General features: G+C 41.9%; 7 protein-coding genes across 7 annotated transcripts; 3 read left to right on the top strand and 4 right to left on the bottom strand.

Moving 5' to 3' along the window:
- Nucleotides 1–1,158: 1,158 nt before the first annotated feature.
- On the top strand, nt 1,159–3,051 carry F4813DRAFT_383494 (uncharacterized protein; the record flags this gene model as incomplete). Its single annotated transcript, XM_049245951.1, has 3 exons — nt 1,159–1,181; nt 1,245–2,734; nt 2,792–3,051. 3 exons carry the CDS (start codon nt 1,159–1,161, stop codon nt 3,049–3,051), a joined length of 1,773 nt encoding a protein of 590 aa, XP_049095043.1.
- Nucleotides 3,052–3,833: 782 nt separating this feature from the next.
- Nucleotides 3,834–5,942, bottom strand: F4813DRAFT_375778 (glycosyltransferase family 50 protein). Its single transcript, XM_049245048.1, has 2 exons — nt 4,591–5,942; nt 3,834–4,448 (listed from the first exon to the last, which is right to left on the bottom strand). The coding sequence occupies exons 1-2, from the start codon at nt 5,626–5,628 to the stop codon at nt 4,176–4,178; spliced, it is 1,311 nt and encodes a 436-aa protein (XP_049095042.1). The 5' UTR covers nt 5,629–5,942; the 3' UTR covers nt 3,834–4,175.
- A 161-nt stretch (nt 5,943–6,103) lies between these two features.
- F4813DRAFT_280610 (Translin) lies at nt 6,104–7,551 on the top strand. Its single transcript, XM_049240479.1, has 3 exons — nt 6,104–6,436; nt 6,501–6,518; nt 6,571–7,551. The coding sequence occupies exons 1-3, from the start codon at nt 6,207–6,209 to the stop codon at nt 7,175–7,177; spliced, it is 855 nt and encodes a 284-aa protein (XP_049095041.1). The 5' UTR covers nt 6,104–6,206; the 3' UTR covers nt 7,178–7,551.
- An 863-nt stretch (nt 7,552–8,414) lies between these two features.
- F4813DRAFT_375773 (uncharacterized protein) lies at nt 8,415–8,933 on the bottom strand. The gene has a single exon (XM_049245047.1). It carries the CDS (start codon nt 8,726–8,728, stop codon nt 8,489–8,491), a length of 240 nt encoding a protein of 79 aa, XP_049095040.1. The 5' UTR covers nt 8,729–8,933; the 3' UTR covers nt 8,415–8,488.
- Nucleotides 8,934–11,000: 2,067 nt separating this feature from the next.
- Nucleotides 11,001–11,976, top strand: F4813DRAFT_383491 (GPR1/FUN34/yaaH family-domain-containing protein; the record flags this gene model as incomplete). Its single annotated transcript, XM_049245950.1, has 3 exons — nt 11,001–11,374; nt 11,434–11,826; nt 11,883–11,976. The coding sequence occupies 3 exons, from the start codon at nt 11,001–11,003 to the stop codon at nt 11,974–11,976; spliced, it is 861 nt and encodes a 286-aa protein (XP_049095039.1).
- A 9-nt stretch (nt 11,977–11,985) lies between these two features.
- Nucleotides 11,986–13,379, bottom strand: F4813DRAFT_280594 (uncharacterized protein). Its single transcript, XM_049240478.1, has one exon. The coding sequence runs from the start codon at nt 13,228–13,230 to the stop codon at nt 12,418–12,420; it is 813 nt and encodes a 270-aa protein (XP_049095038.1). The 5' UTR covers nt 13,231–13,379; the 3' UTR covers nt 11,986–12,417.
- Nucleotides 13,348–14,596, bottom strand: F4813DRAFT_280566 (heterokaryon incompatibility protein-domain-containing protein). Its single transcript, XM_049240477.1, has 2 exons — nt 13,626–14,596; nt 13,348–13,564 (listed from the first exon to the last, which is right to left on the bottom strand). Exons 1-2 carry the CDS (start codon nt 14,372–14,374, stop codon nt 13,465–13,467), a joined length of 849 nt encoding a protein of 282 aa, XP_049095037.1. The 5' UTR covers nt 14,375–14,596; the 3' UTR covers nt 13,348–13,464.
- Nucleotides 14,597–16,240: the final 1,644 nt, after the last annotated feature.

The following is a 16,240-nucleotide window of genomic DNA, read 5'->3' as shown; positions in this document are numbered from 1 at the left end:
TATGGACATACATATTACATATATGTATGTAGGTAAATAATACATTATAGGACAGGGAAATTGAAAAGTCCATATTAAGCAAGCATCGAACTTATTTCACAATATTATAGAGGGGTAAGAGAGATGTTTTATAAAACAGGTTAGTTAGGTACTGATGTATGAAGAAAGAAAAGAGTAAGATGCATACAGTGATGCTGACAGTATTATTTAATTTTACGGTTGGGTCCCCAAAATAAAATAATAATGGAAGTATGCGTTGTCATAAGCGTATGTAGTGATAAACATGTCTGGAACTCTGGGTGATAACGGCACGTTATCTGGTAATTACCTGGTACTTACCTAGAAACCCAGGTATCAATGCAGGCGCTACCTCCAACTGGTACCAGTTACCCTACACTCAAATTGCTACACCTACATTAGGTACCCAAAAGACTTTAACGGCGCGAAATGTAAAAGTCCCCTCCCCGGCAAATCTGTCCACGTCCTCTTTGCATCATCGGAAAACGGACGACGACAACTCTCATGACCTGTACCATACACCTTGTACCATACCGAAATCTTCCACTCCAACCACCAACTCGAAAATATCAACTCATGAGATATACCTAGGTTAGAACGAACCAGATAAAAACTTGAATCTAATCACGGCATACCAAGCGATTTCAATCACCGTAATCACCATACCGCAATTACCACTCGGTTGGTTGCACGTGGTCCTTTACCATTTTGCTTCTGTCACCACGCAACTCACTTCCATTTAACCCTGATTCTATCGACCTTTGCCCGATCTTCTCTAAACGCGATCCTTACAATTCGTCCATAAGTCAGATCACATACCTCGTAGGAAAAATTCCTCGTGGCTCTTACCATAAACCTTCTACCTTCTATTCAGCTAGACAAACTATCAGCGCCGAAATTGGGTGTTTTAACAATCTCTCCTTTGTTCAGTTGATTATTTCCGTGGCCATCTCGCTCGAATCGGCACTTCTTACAACACCGATATTCTTTCGCTGAATGCGCTTGAACGCCAACTCTACTTAGCACACCGAAACATACTCGAGCCCCGAGGTAGGTGTTTAGGTAGTCGGCGGAATCTCGACAATACAGGTCATGAACGATCCCACCTCGTAGTTATCCGAATCTTTTTGATAGTTAAAAATGATCATGGTGGGCACTAGGGAGTCTGCTTCCTTTCATAATGGAGACGTTATCCCTGCCACTGCATTCGAGGCTCACTCTCAGAGTCTTCATCTCCCAAGGGAACCGTATCTGCAGAGAGATATGTCTGTCGACCAGGATGGGGATGAAGATGAGGGCACCGCAACGGTCGAATTGGCCGCTATCATGACTACTACATCAACACCCGTCACACCTGGGCCTACAAGCCCTCCTCTCGAGCCGCCCAAGTCGACCGATTTCGTACCTCCAACACGTCCTAGTAGCACTCCATTCCCCAATGCTCAGCAGGGCCAAACCGATATTCGCTGCTTAACCTGCCAACCGTACTGCCCTGAATCCGACGACAGTCTGGCCTCGAGCCCAGTTGCCACTCCGGTTATTATCGAACAAAATCCTGTCTTAACCCTAGCCCAATTACCAGCCGAGATCCACGAATGTATCCTAGACCATATATTTGGGTACCGGGTTTCCACTACATCACCAAGTTCTCTCAACATCCCCAGCATGAACGCCCGAAGTTGGAGTACTGCATTGCGACATTCGAGAAGGAAAGAGTTGTCTAACCTAGCCCTCGTCTGTCCCTTATGGAGGGACCTGATTCAGCAACGGCTCTATCGACATATTAAGTTAAAAGCAACAGTACACTGCAGCAATGAAGTTATGGCCTTTTTCGTATGCCATCCTCACCTTCGAACCTATGTAAAGCATATCGAGATATGGTTTCCAGTGTTCCAGCCCAAATTTCATACCGCAACACCGGGGGATATGTCCCTTGCCCTGCCAACCGTCTCTCCCGAGGGAATCGCAAGCGCAACATACGCATTACCAACTGACAACTCCACACTCGAAGAAGTATTCTATCTCGTAAGCATGCAATTCCCCGAAGCGCGGGTAATGACGCTTGAGGGCGGAGAAAGGAAAAAGGCGCCACGAGTGAAATTCAATCTAGCCGGACCCGCATGGGTTACCAGAAATTTACCAGAAATTTCGTCGATTCGAACGCTTATTGTTAAGGGCCAGTGGAACATCATCCGACAGCCAAAGGATTGGGAAGTCATCTCCCACGCGTTACCGAACTTGGAGGAATGGCACGGGACTTATGCCAAACCCAAATCTAAGAGCTATCTTAGTATGGCAAGCACGCTTGAGTGCCTCGATACAAAAATTACCAGTCTCAATCTCTGCCTTGAGTGCGACTATAGGAGGGAAATGGCATGTCCCCCTTACTATATGAAAGTTTGTGAGCAACTTCACTGGTGTGAGAAAATGGCAAAAGCTGCAAGTAATCTGGAGCACTTCTCTTATACCGGTCGTGTCTGTTTTGGGTTCTTCGATGTGCTCTCGAGATATTCAAATCCTCGCACTACGAGACTTAAGACTATTGATATCACCGTTAAGAATTGTTGCCGGCAGAATGCCCAGTGGAACGAGTCGGGTTCGGGCATCACTGACATACATTTTATTGCGGCTTTTGAGCAGCTTGTACTGGGTGGGATCCGGGCCCTGGTGCGCTTAAAGTCTGTAGAACTGCTGCGGATCCGATATGTTGATCTTGGTAAGTATCTGTATTATATCTGCCGTTAAGTTTTCCGTGCTGACCGGTTCCGTTCAGACTCGCCTATCCCGCCTCTTAACCCCTATTTCATGATTAAGGACGGCTGGTGCTCTGGGGTATGGAGCGAGGACATTGTGGCAGAGATTAATCGTGTGCGCCCCGATATCCGCTTCGAGGAGATGGTGGACAGTTTTGGGGAGGTAGGCTATAATAAGGATGGTCGATTGGTTATCAACCCAGACTTTCCAAAATCGCGGGTGCTCTCCCTTAAATTAGCTAACTACGCCATGCTTTCGGGTGGTATCTCAATCGTGTGAAACCTCGATGTTATTATAATGCCGTTTCACGACTAGATGATCATGTCACATACGAGAGGGTGGTTTTCTGCTGGCATACTGGCATACTGACATAATCTAGCGAGGTATATGATGATGCCCTACTCTATGTATAGATGCAGGGAAGGCGGTCTTTCGTCCATAGGATGGAATACCGGTACATATGGTGCTCATATAGAGATCATAAGTATGTAATGAGGCTGCGCAACCGACGCGGTGCTTGATATTGGTATCTCATGTACCTAAGGTAGTCTAGGGGAGGGCATGTGTGGAGGGGATGCTTATCTGGTTTCTAGGAGGGGAAGAAAAGGTTTGAACTCTCAGGAAGTGAATAATACCCATTGCAATGGCTTTCTCTACCAACCGACGTACCAAGTCTCTTCTCACATGTTTCAGCAATGCGGTGAATCACACGGACGGGTGTAATGATCATAGAATAGGTAAATATGCTAGGTTAGAAGCTTGATCAGTATATATCATCATGTTCCAAGGACGGGTGTCTAATGTGAGTCATAATGGGACGGAAAATTGTAATATGCCAAGGAGGTAAACTGATAAAATTGACATATCATATTCAGTTCGGCTTGTGGCTTGTCAGGGATACGACGAGGGGGAAGTGTTACCGAGTAAGGTTATACTTATGTTGCTACTTTCCCATTACACACCGATGGGCAAAATGAGCTGCAAGCGAGATACTAATGACACCACTAGAAATCAGACCTGAACTCCCTAGGTTAATAGCTCAGAAGAGTTATAGTTACTTTAGGATATTAAAGTTGAAATAACGTCTAAGAGTGACCCTAAGACCCTACGCTCATTCTCCGTCTCTCTGCCCAAGTAGTAGTAAATACCAGTCGATTTAACGAGTTGATCTATTTTCTTCTTCTCGTATGTGGTCTAAGTCAACCCAGTATTAAATCTCCTCTCTCGAGGTATTATTATATATATAATAATTTTATATGATAGCGTATCCTCTAGACCCAATTAAGCATAAAAATTACCGGTTCCGAATGCACCTCCATTTCCAATTACTAAAACAAGATCAATACAAAGAGTAATGTGTATACATGCATCATCAACTTCCTCGTCGCTTACCATTATCAACATTAACTACACTTCTCATGTTCAGGACTGCAATCTAGATCTCCAATGATGATCCCCAAGACCCAGCAATTTACCAAGAAAAAGGCTAGAGACGATGTCCAGAGGCCAGGGACAAATGTGCTCATTCCGAGAAACTCAAGGTTGTAGGCTTGCTGCAACCACAGACCCTGAGTTGCGACCCAGAGACCTAGGGCTAATAGGCCAAGGCGTGAGTTACGGAAGAACGAAGAGTTTGGTAGGTATAAAGGTAAGAAGACCATATACCAAAGAAAGTACTACTCAGAAGTATTAGCCATGTATACGTACTATGTGTCAGTGGTACACATGACTGTATTATTGAAGGGTTCACAAGGAAGGTCTATAATATGAAGTAGGGGCTTGGTGTAGTGTGATGGAAGGGTTAAGAGATGAACATACCTGGCTCGTGCAGACCTTGTTAAAGGTAACAAAGGCGAAAGTCTGCGCCAACATAGTGGTTGGCAGGTCCTTCTTGGCCCCAGCTATAGGAATCAGAACCGTTGACAAGATCAGCTGCGGTAAAAATGCCACCGACTCGGCTTTGACTAGGGTAGTGCTCGGGTGCGCCGAGGTAAGGTAGAGTAGGATGTTGTATGGACTAAAGTTGTGACGGTGGTCAATCCGGCTGATATGATGTAGGAACGTGTGGGTGAGGAATGGCATCCCGTAAAGTGCGTACATGACAAAGTTCAAGCCTAAGAACGTAGTCAAGCTAACAAGTGCAAGAAAAATGCGATCAGGTGTGATAAATGCCATGGATTTGCCTAATAATGTTGTCGGTTGGGTAGTACTTTGGCCATCCTTCCCTGCTCGAGTCTGAGAGCCTGTTCCCCTACTCATCTGCTGAGCATCCATCCACCATACAATGGCCGGCGCATAAATAAAGGGATATATTTTGAAATGGACACCGAGCCCCAGCAGTACGCCCGCGAGCGTGACTCTCTTCTCAAGCACCGCCCATAGCAGAGCCATAACTAACACCCCGAGAAGTCCCTCGGAGCTGCCCCTTGTGCTAATAGTAGCCACCATGGGATTTAACAGCCATATGCTCGCGTATCTACAAGCACGATCTTCAGACATGCGCACGGCCGGTCCTCGCAGCACACGGATAATCAAATAACCAGCTAGAATATCAGCCGCAGCAAATAGCACCTTGCCGAACGAGAACCAGAAGGTACCAGGCCATGTAGTCGGGTACAAGAGCCAGGCTAACAGGGGTGTGTAGCGGTAAGTCTCCCGAGTATAGGGCGACGCAGATGCAGACGCAAAGGTGAAACGTGCGGCATCTGTGAAGACTAGGTAGTCGATATCTGTGTACTTAAGTGGCGAGTTGGCGTCTTGCCATAGACCGTATAATAACATGGCAGCACGGAGTACAGTCGCAGCTGCGAAGAGAGGGAGAGGCCGCGAGATGAGAGCCCCAACTTGCGAAGCCATCTTTTCAAGACAGACGTGCAGATGGTCTCTTCTTCGGATATGATGCCTTTACCCCGGCAAAGAAGTCTACTCAGAGGTAGATTAAGTAATTGTAATTTGGAAAGTTGAAGAAGTGGCCAGCACTTGTAGGAGTAGAACGAGTTGCTCAACGCTGTCTGAATGATGGATGGTTCCAATACAAGTTTTAACCGCTCATCGGGCTCGGACATGGCCTATACGAGAATTAGAGAAAATATACCAAGTAATGCAATCATACAATAAAATAGATGTGAAAGTTAGAGGTTGCTCGTAACAAATAATAAAATATAAGATTGTTGTCAAGTTCAAGGTTGGAAGGGATACCTAATGACTTGTTAATGAGAGTCGGTATATCTTCGGTGAAACAATAGGTCATAGGCTACCGTCAGCTGCCTAATTCTAAGGTACCTCAGTACCTATTGATAACCAAAGATATGGGAAGTTTAGATTGTAGTGGAACTTCCATTAGATGTACTTCAGTACGTCACCTGCACTGCACATATACAATTGGACATTGTCAGAACTTCACAAAGGAATTAGAGAATTGGCATAATATAAGAATGTCTGAAGTAGTCGTCCCCCAGAATCAGAGTCGAGCCATGGGTGGTGGAATTAAGAGAGATCATCAGGGAAAGGAAAAAGTGGCAGACAATAGGGCTACTAGGGATATGCCTCGCAACCAGTACACTTCCATGTTTGAGTCTTTTCGCGACGAATTGGACGAGCATCATGACCGCCGTATGAAGGTTGGGAAGGTTTCCCGAGATGTCACGTCTCTCAGTAAGAAGATGTAGGTTAGGGGGCATTCGAATTGTTTCGTCATCTCTCATTGCTAATTGCTAACAGTATCATAGAATCTTCTCACTGCAACGGTAATAGATCTGTCAATATTCAAGTCATTTACCCCTAACAGATATTTCCTAGCGTCCGCAAGCTGAACCAGCCACTCCCCCCTCGCATCCGAGCAGACGTCGATGAGCGTCTAAAGGAGATAGCAGGACATCTAGCTACTATCGAGTCAGACGTAACCGGAATGAACCGCTACCGTTATCCGTTAATATGTCTAGAAGAATTTGTTGAAGCAATCTCGTTTTCTCATTACCTCCAACACCAGAAGCTCCTCTCACCGTCACAGGCCCAAGATGCCCTCCCAGCTGACATAGCACTAACGGCCCCTGACTACTTATTCGGCATATTTGACTTAACCGGCGAGATGATGCGCTTCGCAACTGCTGTCACCGCACTAAGCGGAAGCATGCCGGGGTCGGGATCTAAAGGCTCTACGGACAACCGGACAATCTTGAACGATCTTCAAGATGTAAGTTCTATGCTTCAGATATGTCCGGCCGCCGGCGGAAAACCGAGCGTCTATGCCAAGAAGTTGGACATTATGATCGAGCAGGTCCGGAAGGTGGAGAGAGTTGGATACGGTATCACAGTCCGGGGTAATGAGCGGCCGAAGGGTTGGATGCCGGATATAAACGAGTCCGGCGGGTTTGAGAGGGATCAAGAGGATGTGTCTATGAATTGATGTGAGGTCAGTAGACCCTCCTCGATTTCTACTTGAAGGGATACAACCGCACGAAGACTTTCCCCTGTATTCGTCCGGTGCATACCTATGCAATGTGTGGTTTTACATGCACTTTATTAGTGCATATCGAACAGGAAGATCAGGGGAAGCTCCACATCATATGAACCTCATTTTCCGAGCCCGTCATTATTGAAGATACACGTGTAATTAAAAGGGAGGAAATAAAGGAAGAGGGATTTCTAGGTACGGTGGGGTTCTCTATAGGTATCTTTTGGTGGTGACCCATCCTACCGTAGGCCTGGTTGGCAGGTATTTACCTACCTAACATACCTAACGCGGCTCGACTGCTGTCAACCTTAGCTAAAGATAGTGAAACTAACGCATTCTCTGGAACTTAAGCGCGTCGTCTATTACTTGTGGCCTGGATATAGTCGCGTGGAGTAGAAGTGATGTGTATCTTACTTCCACAGTAAGGGTGGTGGTTACAGCCTCTACTCAAGCTGCATGGATTCGTTAAGAATCCCCTAAGTCGATGCTGTAAGCCTTTATTTGGGTTGAAATGTTCAGAACGCGCCCTAGACTACATTACCCCTTTTCTTCTCTACAAGGCAATTAACGACCGTATTATATGCCAACGGATTCACCGCAAGTTTAGATTCTCCGATTTTTCTTGAACAACAGTGCCGCAACTCATCCGCTGTGGGGAAATCCGTCTATTATCGAGCCGCATGTATTTTCTTCATTAGTGATGTCTACTGACATTTGTTATCACAGATCTCAAGTGTTATACCGTATTGACGCCGAGATGAGGCTTAAACGCACGTGGATGGTGCCAGGTAGCATCTCGTTGTGGGTGAGTACTATTATATGGAGTAACCTGTTACAAGTAGATCGATATTAGACACCTAAACATTTACTTTCTACATAAAAAAAGCGGGCGTATATTATCAGTCATAAGAAGGGTTTTCTCGTTAACCCGTTTGGGTGGACGTGGTAGTATTCTTATTTGATTGACATCTTAGCTAGTCGATCTTGGCAAGGAATAATTACCCTTTTCTGATTCGGCGACTAGCTGAGCAAAAGGCCACAGGGGTCTAGATTTTAACATCCTGTAGATGCTACTCTGTAATGCCCCGGATATTGCATTGAACCGGGAACTCCGGATGGGTTCTCAGGATAGTAAGCTTGAGATTTAATCAATTCCCCTTCACTTGAAATTGTAGTCTTATTTTGTAGAACTTAGGATAACTTAATGGCTTTGAAATATTATGTACAGCTAGCTACTTCCACGGTATATCGGTAATGTGTAAATCAGCACGCATATGACGTGTTGCCCTCAGGTTCCTCGGCACCGTGGATTTGTGGGGGTACAATCCGGGGTAAGACAAGCCACGAGCGGCCAAGCAGTGCTCGTATCGCGTGGCGTGTAGATTTGCTGCATCTAGATGATTTTGGGGTCCTCTTTGAGCTTGCGCCGTGGCAGCCGCACCAAAGGAACAACCTTATTAAGTCAAGTGGCCGTATAGTACAGTTCCCAGTCGCCAATGACATACCACGGCGGGGCGGTGAGAGTTAACTATTGAGGACAATGGTGAGTCTTGGACGAATCTTGGAGATCACGATGGTGGAGGAGGATAAGGAGAAATGTTAGCTTCCCCCGCTCTTGTGGGGGATTAGTCCTTTGTGAGCCGATGCTCACGTGTTCTTGGTACAATGCCTTAACCTAGGACTTTGTCATTCCTTTCATTCAATGACAACAGTAGCGCGGACTAAGATCTTAATACCCAGACTCGGGTCAGCAGCCGGGAGGGCTGTTGTTGTCGTGCGGGTGCGGACATGTTATACACTAAAGATGAGATCACAAGTCATGAACCGGAGCCAGCGTCGCGCTTTGTCGTTGTACACTGTACAGGTTGGCTCTTGCGTTAGCAAAAGGCTGAACCAATTGTGGGATTGAAATTACGATGATTGCAACTGACGAGTGCACCGGGAAAGGGATATTCGGACGATAAGAATTAAACGTAGCCAATCGTAAGCTACGTATTAAATATGACTATCCTGTTTGCTTATTGTACTGCATATGTACTTCCCTACGACTGGCGACCAAGTAATAAAATATAGGTATCTATGTACATAATGCCAGTACTACATTACGTGTAAGCATACTTCATGAATCTGTATAGGTAGGGGGGAAACTACTGATTTAGATTAGCCAATTTTACTATTGCTGTCGCAGTTAACTATAGTTATGTTATATATAACAAGTTTGCAAGCTATAACCAAACCTCTCACCGAGTTACTATATTTTCTTCTACAAACTGCATATACGTGATAGGTAATTTTCAATTTAAACTACGAGGCAACCTTTAACTTTGATAGGAAATAACCATCTTCAAGGAGAAACATGCGGCTCCTCTTAGTCACCCGCTTTTACTGTTACCTCCTTTGACTTGCTTGGTTGCATAGAGTTGCATTGTCCCTCTTTTCCTTCATCTTCTTATGTAGACAGACGTAAGATATCACGTCTGCATATAACAATTGTAACCAAAAACAAACTAACATCGCGGGATAGTCTCGAGATAGTTATAAACTCCGTAACCCGGGACTATCTCTAAATTATTCAGCCAAGCGGCTTTTCTCAACAGATTACCTCACGGAAATAAAAATCGAAAGGATTGGGAGTGGACCAAATGGAAACTCGTCCCTTTCCTCCGGCGCGGCAGGGAAAAGGCGCTAGGAATTGTAGCAGAAGACTAACAGGGATCACGACCCTCTCGAGGACCCTCAATATGCTAGGTTAAAGCATTCGTCCGGATCTACATATCGAGCAAGCAACGACTTGCTAAGCTAAGCTTTAACCCCAGGTTCACGCGTCCAGCTGTTAATCTATTAGTATATGTAATTAGTGTCCGGACCTAAACAGTCATTACTTCCAGAAGCTGAGCCTTTCTTCTTAGCGCCAAGCCACCCGATTCAAAACTGTGTGCATGGCATTACCAGCATGGGGAATACCTAGAAGTTCCGCTGGAGCGGGAAACAATACCACTGGTCGGTGTTACATTCAAAATTTCCCTTTTATTCCATTTTTTGCAGCACACCCTTACACACGTTAATCTTTTAGTTTCTATAATAGGTAATATTTTGCACTTTAAGTCGATTGGACACATCCTGAACTCGAACAAGTCCATATGGGCTTGCTTATGCATAATTTGTGTATTTGTGTATGTGAAATTTATCTTTTCATCCAACAACGTTGCAACCTACACAGAAAAGGTATCTTAATGCAACCCAATCTGTTGGTAGCTAGTAGCTATTAGTCTAAGTGATGGCATTTTCTAGGCATTTCCTGGGCAACTGGGGTAGCTTACCCCAAATGTAAAGTGCAAAAGCCAAGAAGTGCCCCTTGTCTACCTATTATACCATAGTACATACTAAATACTTAGATGCGAGACATGATTTCCAAAGCTGATGAGGGGAAAAAGAGGTGGAGTGAAAATACGTAAAACAATAATCCTTGTCCTTGTTTCCCCACTGCACCGGATGCATGGCGGATGGCTTGATGGCTGGATGGCTTGGTTCTCTTTGCTACCTGCATGAGGACTAGATTTATCAAACCCTACAGTTACTCGACCTACCTCTCCTATATTATCCCCCCAGACCATTCCCCACCGCTTGGGACCTTTCCATGCTTTTATTTAAACCATTGAGGTTCTCCCCGTTCCCCAGCCGGCTCCAGGACCCTTTTTCCTTTTTTTTTTTAGTCGCGGATCGTGAACTCGGAATCTATTACGTAGGCTCCATCACCACTGCCCACCAACTCACGATGGCCTCCACTGAATTGCACCAGGCTCCTACCACCGAGAAGGAAATCGGTGGCGGCACCACCACTGGCGCGAACCTCAACGGCGCATCTACTACCCAACGATACGACTATGGTGGCAACCCGCTCTATCACGCCCATTCTGGTCCCGACGCCAGACTCCCTGCCTTTGGTGGTGAGTTTCAACCCGGTTTGTACAAGCCTATCGAGCATCGCAAGTTCGCCAACCCTGCGCCCCTTGGTCTCTCTGCTTTCGCCTTGACTACCTTCGTCTTATCTCTCATCAACGTCAACGCGCGTGACATCGCCTTACCGAATATCGCCTTGACGCTGGCATACGGATATGGTGGCCTCGTGCAGCTGCTGGCTGGCATGTGGTAAGTACAATGATGTAATCCCATCATTCAATATCGTCACCTGCTAACCTGCGATAAAGGGAAATGGCCGTAGGCAACACTTTCGGTGCCACCGCCCTATCGTCCTACGGTGGTTTCTGGATTTCCTACGCTATCGCCCTGACCCCAGGCTTCAAGGCCTTGGACACTTACCCAGATGATGCCCAGAGAGCGTCGGTGCTTGGTTTCTTCTTGACGGGCTGGTTCATATTTACCTTTATCCTACTTCTGTGCACCTTAAGGTCTACAGTTATGTTCTTCCTGCTATTCTTTACCCTCGACCTCGCCTTCCTTATGCTCGCCTGTGCCGAATTCGCGAAGTCCAATGGCGCGGCGGTTTCGGCTGTGAAGTTGACGCAAGCAGGCGGTGGATTTGGTCTGCTTGCCGCATTCCTTGCCTGGTACAATGCATTCGCCGGTATTGCCGACTCGAGGTATGTGCCTAACTGTGTTTGTCCTGAATATAGAATTACGATTAATATTATCGCAGCAATTCCTTCTTCATCATCCCCGTCTTCCACTTCCCCTGGTCTGAGAAGGGACGCCAGGTCCGTGCCACCAAGAGCGAACGTGAGACAGCATAAGTTCACGATGGAACCGCTTGAGGGCTGTTTTGGATGGTAATGCTTTGTTGGCTTGCGTAAAACGGGTTGTTTTCTTGGTGTTGATAATTAAGTATTACGAGGGTTTGCAAAGTAACCACAGGACAAGTGGTATGAAGTGCAATGATTCGGGGTAATATGTTAAGTTACGATCCATGTTATACAGAGTGTAACATCGTATATATTAATTGACAATTATAAATGTTGAGGTGAAGTATGGTTATCAGACCTTGGCGGTGAGAAATGTATGCATAAAGTTTGACCAAGAAATACGAACATGTTTTTCAAAAGTTCAGCACTATACCAAAACATGTATTATGACGTAAAAGACATTCCTTATATATCAACTCCCGAGACCTGGGTCATAAGGGGAAGAGCTAAAAGAAGGATACTCAAAAAGAAGAAAGAAAAAAGAATTTTTTTTTAACCTAATACAATCTGCTTCCAAATAGGGGGCTCTAATCCTCGGAACAAGGAATCTTTGAGGAGGAACCCAGACCCAACTCTCTCGTAAATTCCTGGTTTCTGTGTATGAGGTGCGATGACTAGCACATTAAAAGCGATGATCGGGAGAGGTTCTATTTTGAATTCCCCGTATATCTCTTTAATATTTTTGCCCGCCGTAAAGAAATGAGTGAGACCCTCATCTGCGTAAGATATAGTTATAATCTCTACAGATTTCATACCATCGTCAGGAGAGGTCATATCGGAGAGATAATAGTCTCGCAACGTGCCACAGACCAATCCATCCTTGTCGCAAATATCTATGTAGGTCGTCGTTATATTCTGTTGTAGGTAGACAACTCTCGCATTGAATCTGGAATGGGTAGTCACAAATGCAAGATAGGGAAACCCTCTCGGCACCCTAGATGAATTCAAGGTAGGAGGTTTCTCTTGAATAGGCCAGAGGACCGTTTTTCGGCCAAAGAGGTTTTCTTCTGAACAATGACCGTAGCGCCAAATAGGTTGTGGCTTGTCTTGGAGGTTTAAGTTTCCTTCAGAGCTCCGGTTGTCGATGATGGTGTCTCTTGTAGAATCCCAGACACATATGAGGTTATCAGAACCATCCACGATATACCAGTCTACCCAAGTCCGGTTTGTGAGCCAATCTATTTCATCGGTGAAATAGGATGTACCAAGATACGAAGTTGCTCCCTCCCAGCCCATCCAGGTCCAGCTAGGAGCTCCTAGGCGACGAGTGAGTACCTCGTTTCTAGACTTCTTTGCCCATAACATTGAGGCGTCGAAAGCACAAGACGTGAGCCCAAAGAAGAACTGCGTGCCACCAATTGCAGGGCCAATCGCATTTTCGATACCCCGGAATGCATAGGCAATATCGCTTGGGAAGGTCAGAATTCGTGGTGAATAATATCCAATCAACTCTTCAAGGATTCGCTGGGGAGATGAATTCCAATTTTCGTCGGGTCTTCCCAAGAAAGGAGAGCCTGAGAAGTTAGTTGTCGGTAGTCCTCACACTAGATCCTCACGCCAGAGATTTTTTTGACAGATGAAGTAGATTTGCCCTTCGAGAAATATTAAGCAGCGATTAGATAGAACACCTTCCTGGTAACTATAAGCCGGAAAGTACTTAGCATGTGATAATAAATAAGATATGAGATTGGAAAACTCACGTCCACCCTCTCTGTACCCAATCACATGTCTCAATCAGATGTCCACATGGAGGTGATACCCCTATTGTCAGGTCTGAAGCAACGGTCGCGGTTAACTCCTGCACTTCCTCCCGAGACTCTCTTGACCAGCCACTCAAACCCGAGTGCGCAGTGTCTCCGGTTGCAGCCACAAGGGTTAAAGCGGCTTGACTATATATCGAGTCCATTGCGTTGATAAGGTCGAGTTTTTCCTTCTCCCGGTCTTGCACAATGCATAATGAATCGATCCACAGGTTACGAAAGCCAAGAGCGATGGTAACGACAATAGCGTCCTCGATAGTACGTGGAAGATTCACTCGGTCAAAAGCGCCTACTTCGGAGAATTCTTGTAAAGTAGATTCTCGGGTTTGTGGTTCATTGTTTCGCCCCCATACGTAACTCAGCGCAGTGTATTTAACCCCCGTGTCAGCTGGTCTGAGACACTTGTCAACAACGTCGATCATCAGTGTTGGAACAGGCCGTTGGGTAGTTTTGAGGAAAGCAGCCGAACAATTATCGCTGTGTTCCCGCTGGCACCATTGGAACCAGGAGAGGATGCGATCAATATCAACATCTAGACCACGGTGGCGACCATATAACGGCTCATCGATGGCTGTTTCGTCTTCAACAAGTTCACCCATGCAGCCTCCCACTCGAAGTCTTCCTCCTGATCGGACATACCGTATGTATTGGCGTTTAGTGTCAACAATAGGAGGCGGCAAAGGCCACATGTATTGTACCGCTTCTGAAGCTCGGATTTAAACCCGCTCAAGACCGGCCGCCACGTCTCCGTGTCCCATCTTCCATCCGTATCTTGTGTAAAGACTGCGCGTGTAAGGTTTAAAGTTGCGCATTTATCACAAAATTTATAAATGGCCATACTTGCTTTAGATTTATTTTATATAAGTTATGCTTAAATGCCCGAGTGCTTGAATTTAAACAAGTATTATTACGGGGGTTTTTCTTTAAAAAAAAATAAAGATTTTATTATATATTTCATAAAATTATAATAATGATTAACGAATTATTAATAATTTATTTTTAAAAATGTTTTAAGTTTATAAAAAGTTATTATAATAAACTTTTATTTTATTTTAAATAATTATTGATGAGATCACGTGATGATGATATCACGATAACGATAACGTAGATAAAATAGCTTAACTTAACTTATTTTTTTTATTTTTTTTATAATAAAATTTTAACTTTTTATTTATAATAATTCTTAGTAATTATTTAAAAAAAACCGATTATATTAAAAAATATCTTTATTAATTTTAAATTTAATTAAGTATATTTTTATTAAATTTTACGAAAAGTTTATTTTAAAAATAATTAAATTTTATTTAAAATATTTATTAAAAAGTTTATTATTAAAAGTTAAAAATATAAATAATTATTTAAAATATTTTAAAAATTAAAAATAAAAAAAATTACTAAAAATTATTATAAATAAAAAAATAAAAAAAATAAATTATTTTATTTATAATATTATTATCGTAATTTCATTATTACGTAATCTTATTATTACTCTTTTTTTATAAAAAAGTTATAATATCTTTATTATTTATTTATAATTTTATTATAATTAAATATTTAAGTTTTTTTTAAATTTACATGTTTATATTTTAATTTTTTTTAAAATTGGTATTAATGATATATTTTATTTTATTAAAATTTTTAATTAAGCTTCTTTTATAATATTATTGTTTTTTATTAATTATTACATAATTATAAAAAATTTTAATAAGTTTATAAGATTTTTTAAATAAATTAATTAAATTTACAATAAAAGCTTTTTTATATTTTATTAAATTTAAAGTTTAAATTACGTTTTTAAATTAATTATATTTTTAAATCTTAATAAAAGGTTTTATTATATTTATTACCGTTATTAATTATTAAATGTTTCTTTTTTATTTAATTATACCATACTTTTTTTTATTTAATTATACCATACTTTTTTTTATTTAAATTATTATATAAATTATTAAATATTTCTTTTATTTTAACAAATTTATTACTTTATTATTTTTATTATTTTATTATAAACTTTTAATTAATTAAAATTTCTTTTAAAATTTTATTAATAAATTTTTTATTACTTTAATATTTAATTTAATTTTTTCGTTATTATTATTATTATTATTATTTTTAAATAATTATATATTTAAATTTATTATAATTTAAATTATTTAAGCTTAATAGTATATTTTTAAAATTATGTTATTAATTATTTTCTTTTTTTCTTTATTATTATTAATTATATTTTTTAATACCATTTTATCATTATGTTATAAACATTATAAAATCTTTAATATTTTAATAAATTTTAATATTTATTAATATTTCGTTAATTATACCATTTAAATTAATTTTAATACTATTAATATTTTTATAATATTAATTAAAAATTTTTTAAAATTAATAATTAAATTTTTATTAATTTTAATAATTTTAAAATATTTTTACGGGGATATATATAAGGATTTTATAATATTTTTTAAAGTTTTATTATGTTTACATAATAATAATATAAATTTAATATAATTAATTTATTACGTTTTTATATAAGGTATTATTATTAAATTATTATT

This window comes from Daldinia decipiens (assembly GCF_022478715.1).
Source record: "Daldinia decipiens strain CBS 113046 unplaced genomic scaffold F4813scaffold_53, whole genome shotgun sequence".
Lineage (NCBI taxonomy): Eukaryota > Fungi > Ascomycota > Sordariomycetes > Xylariales > Hypoxylaceae > Daldinia > Daldinia decipiens.
This window is presented reverse-complemented; position numbering and strand designations above follow the sequence as displayed.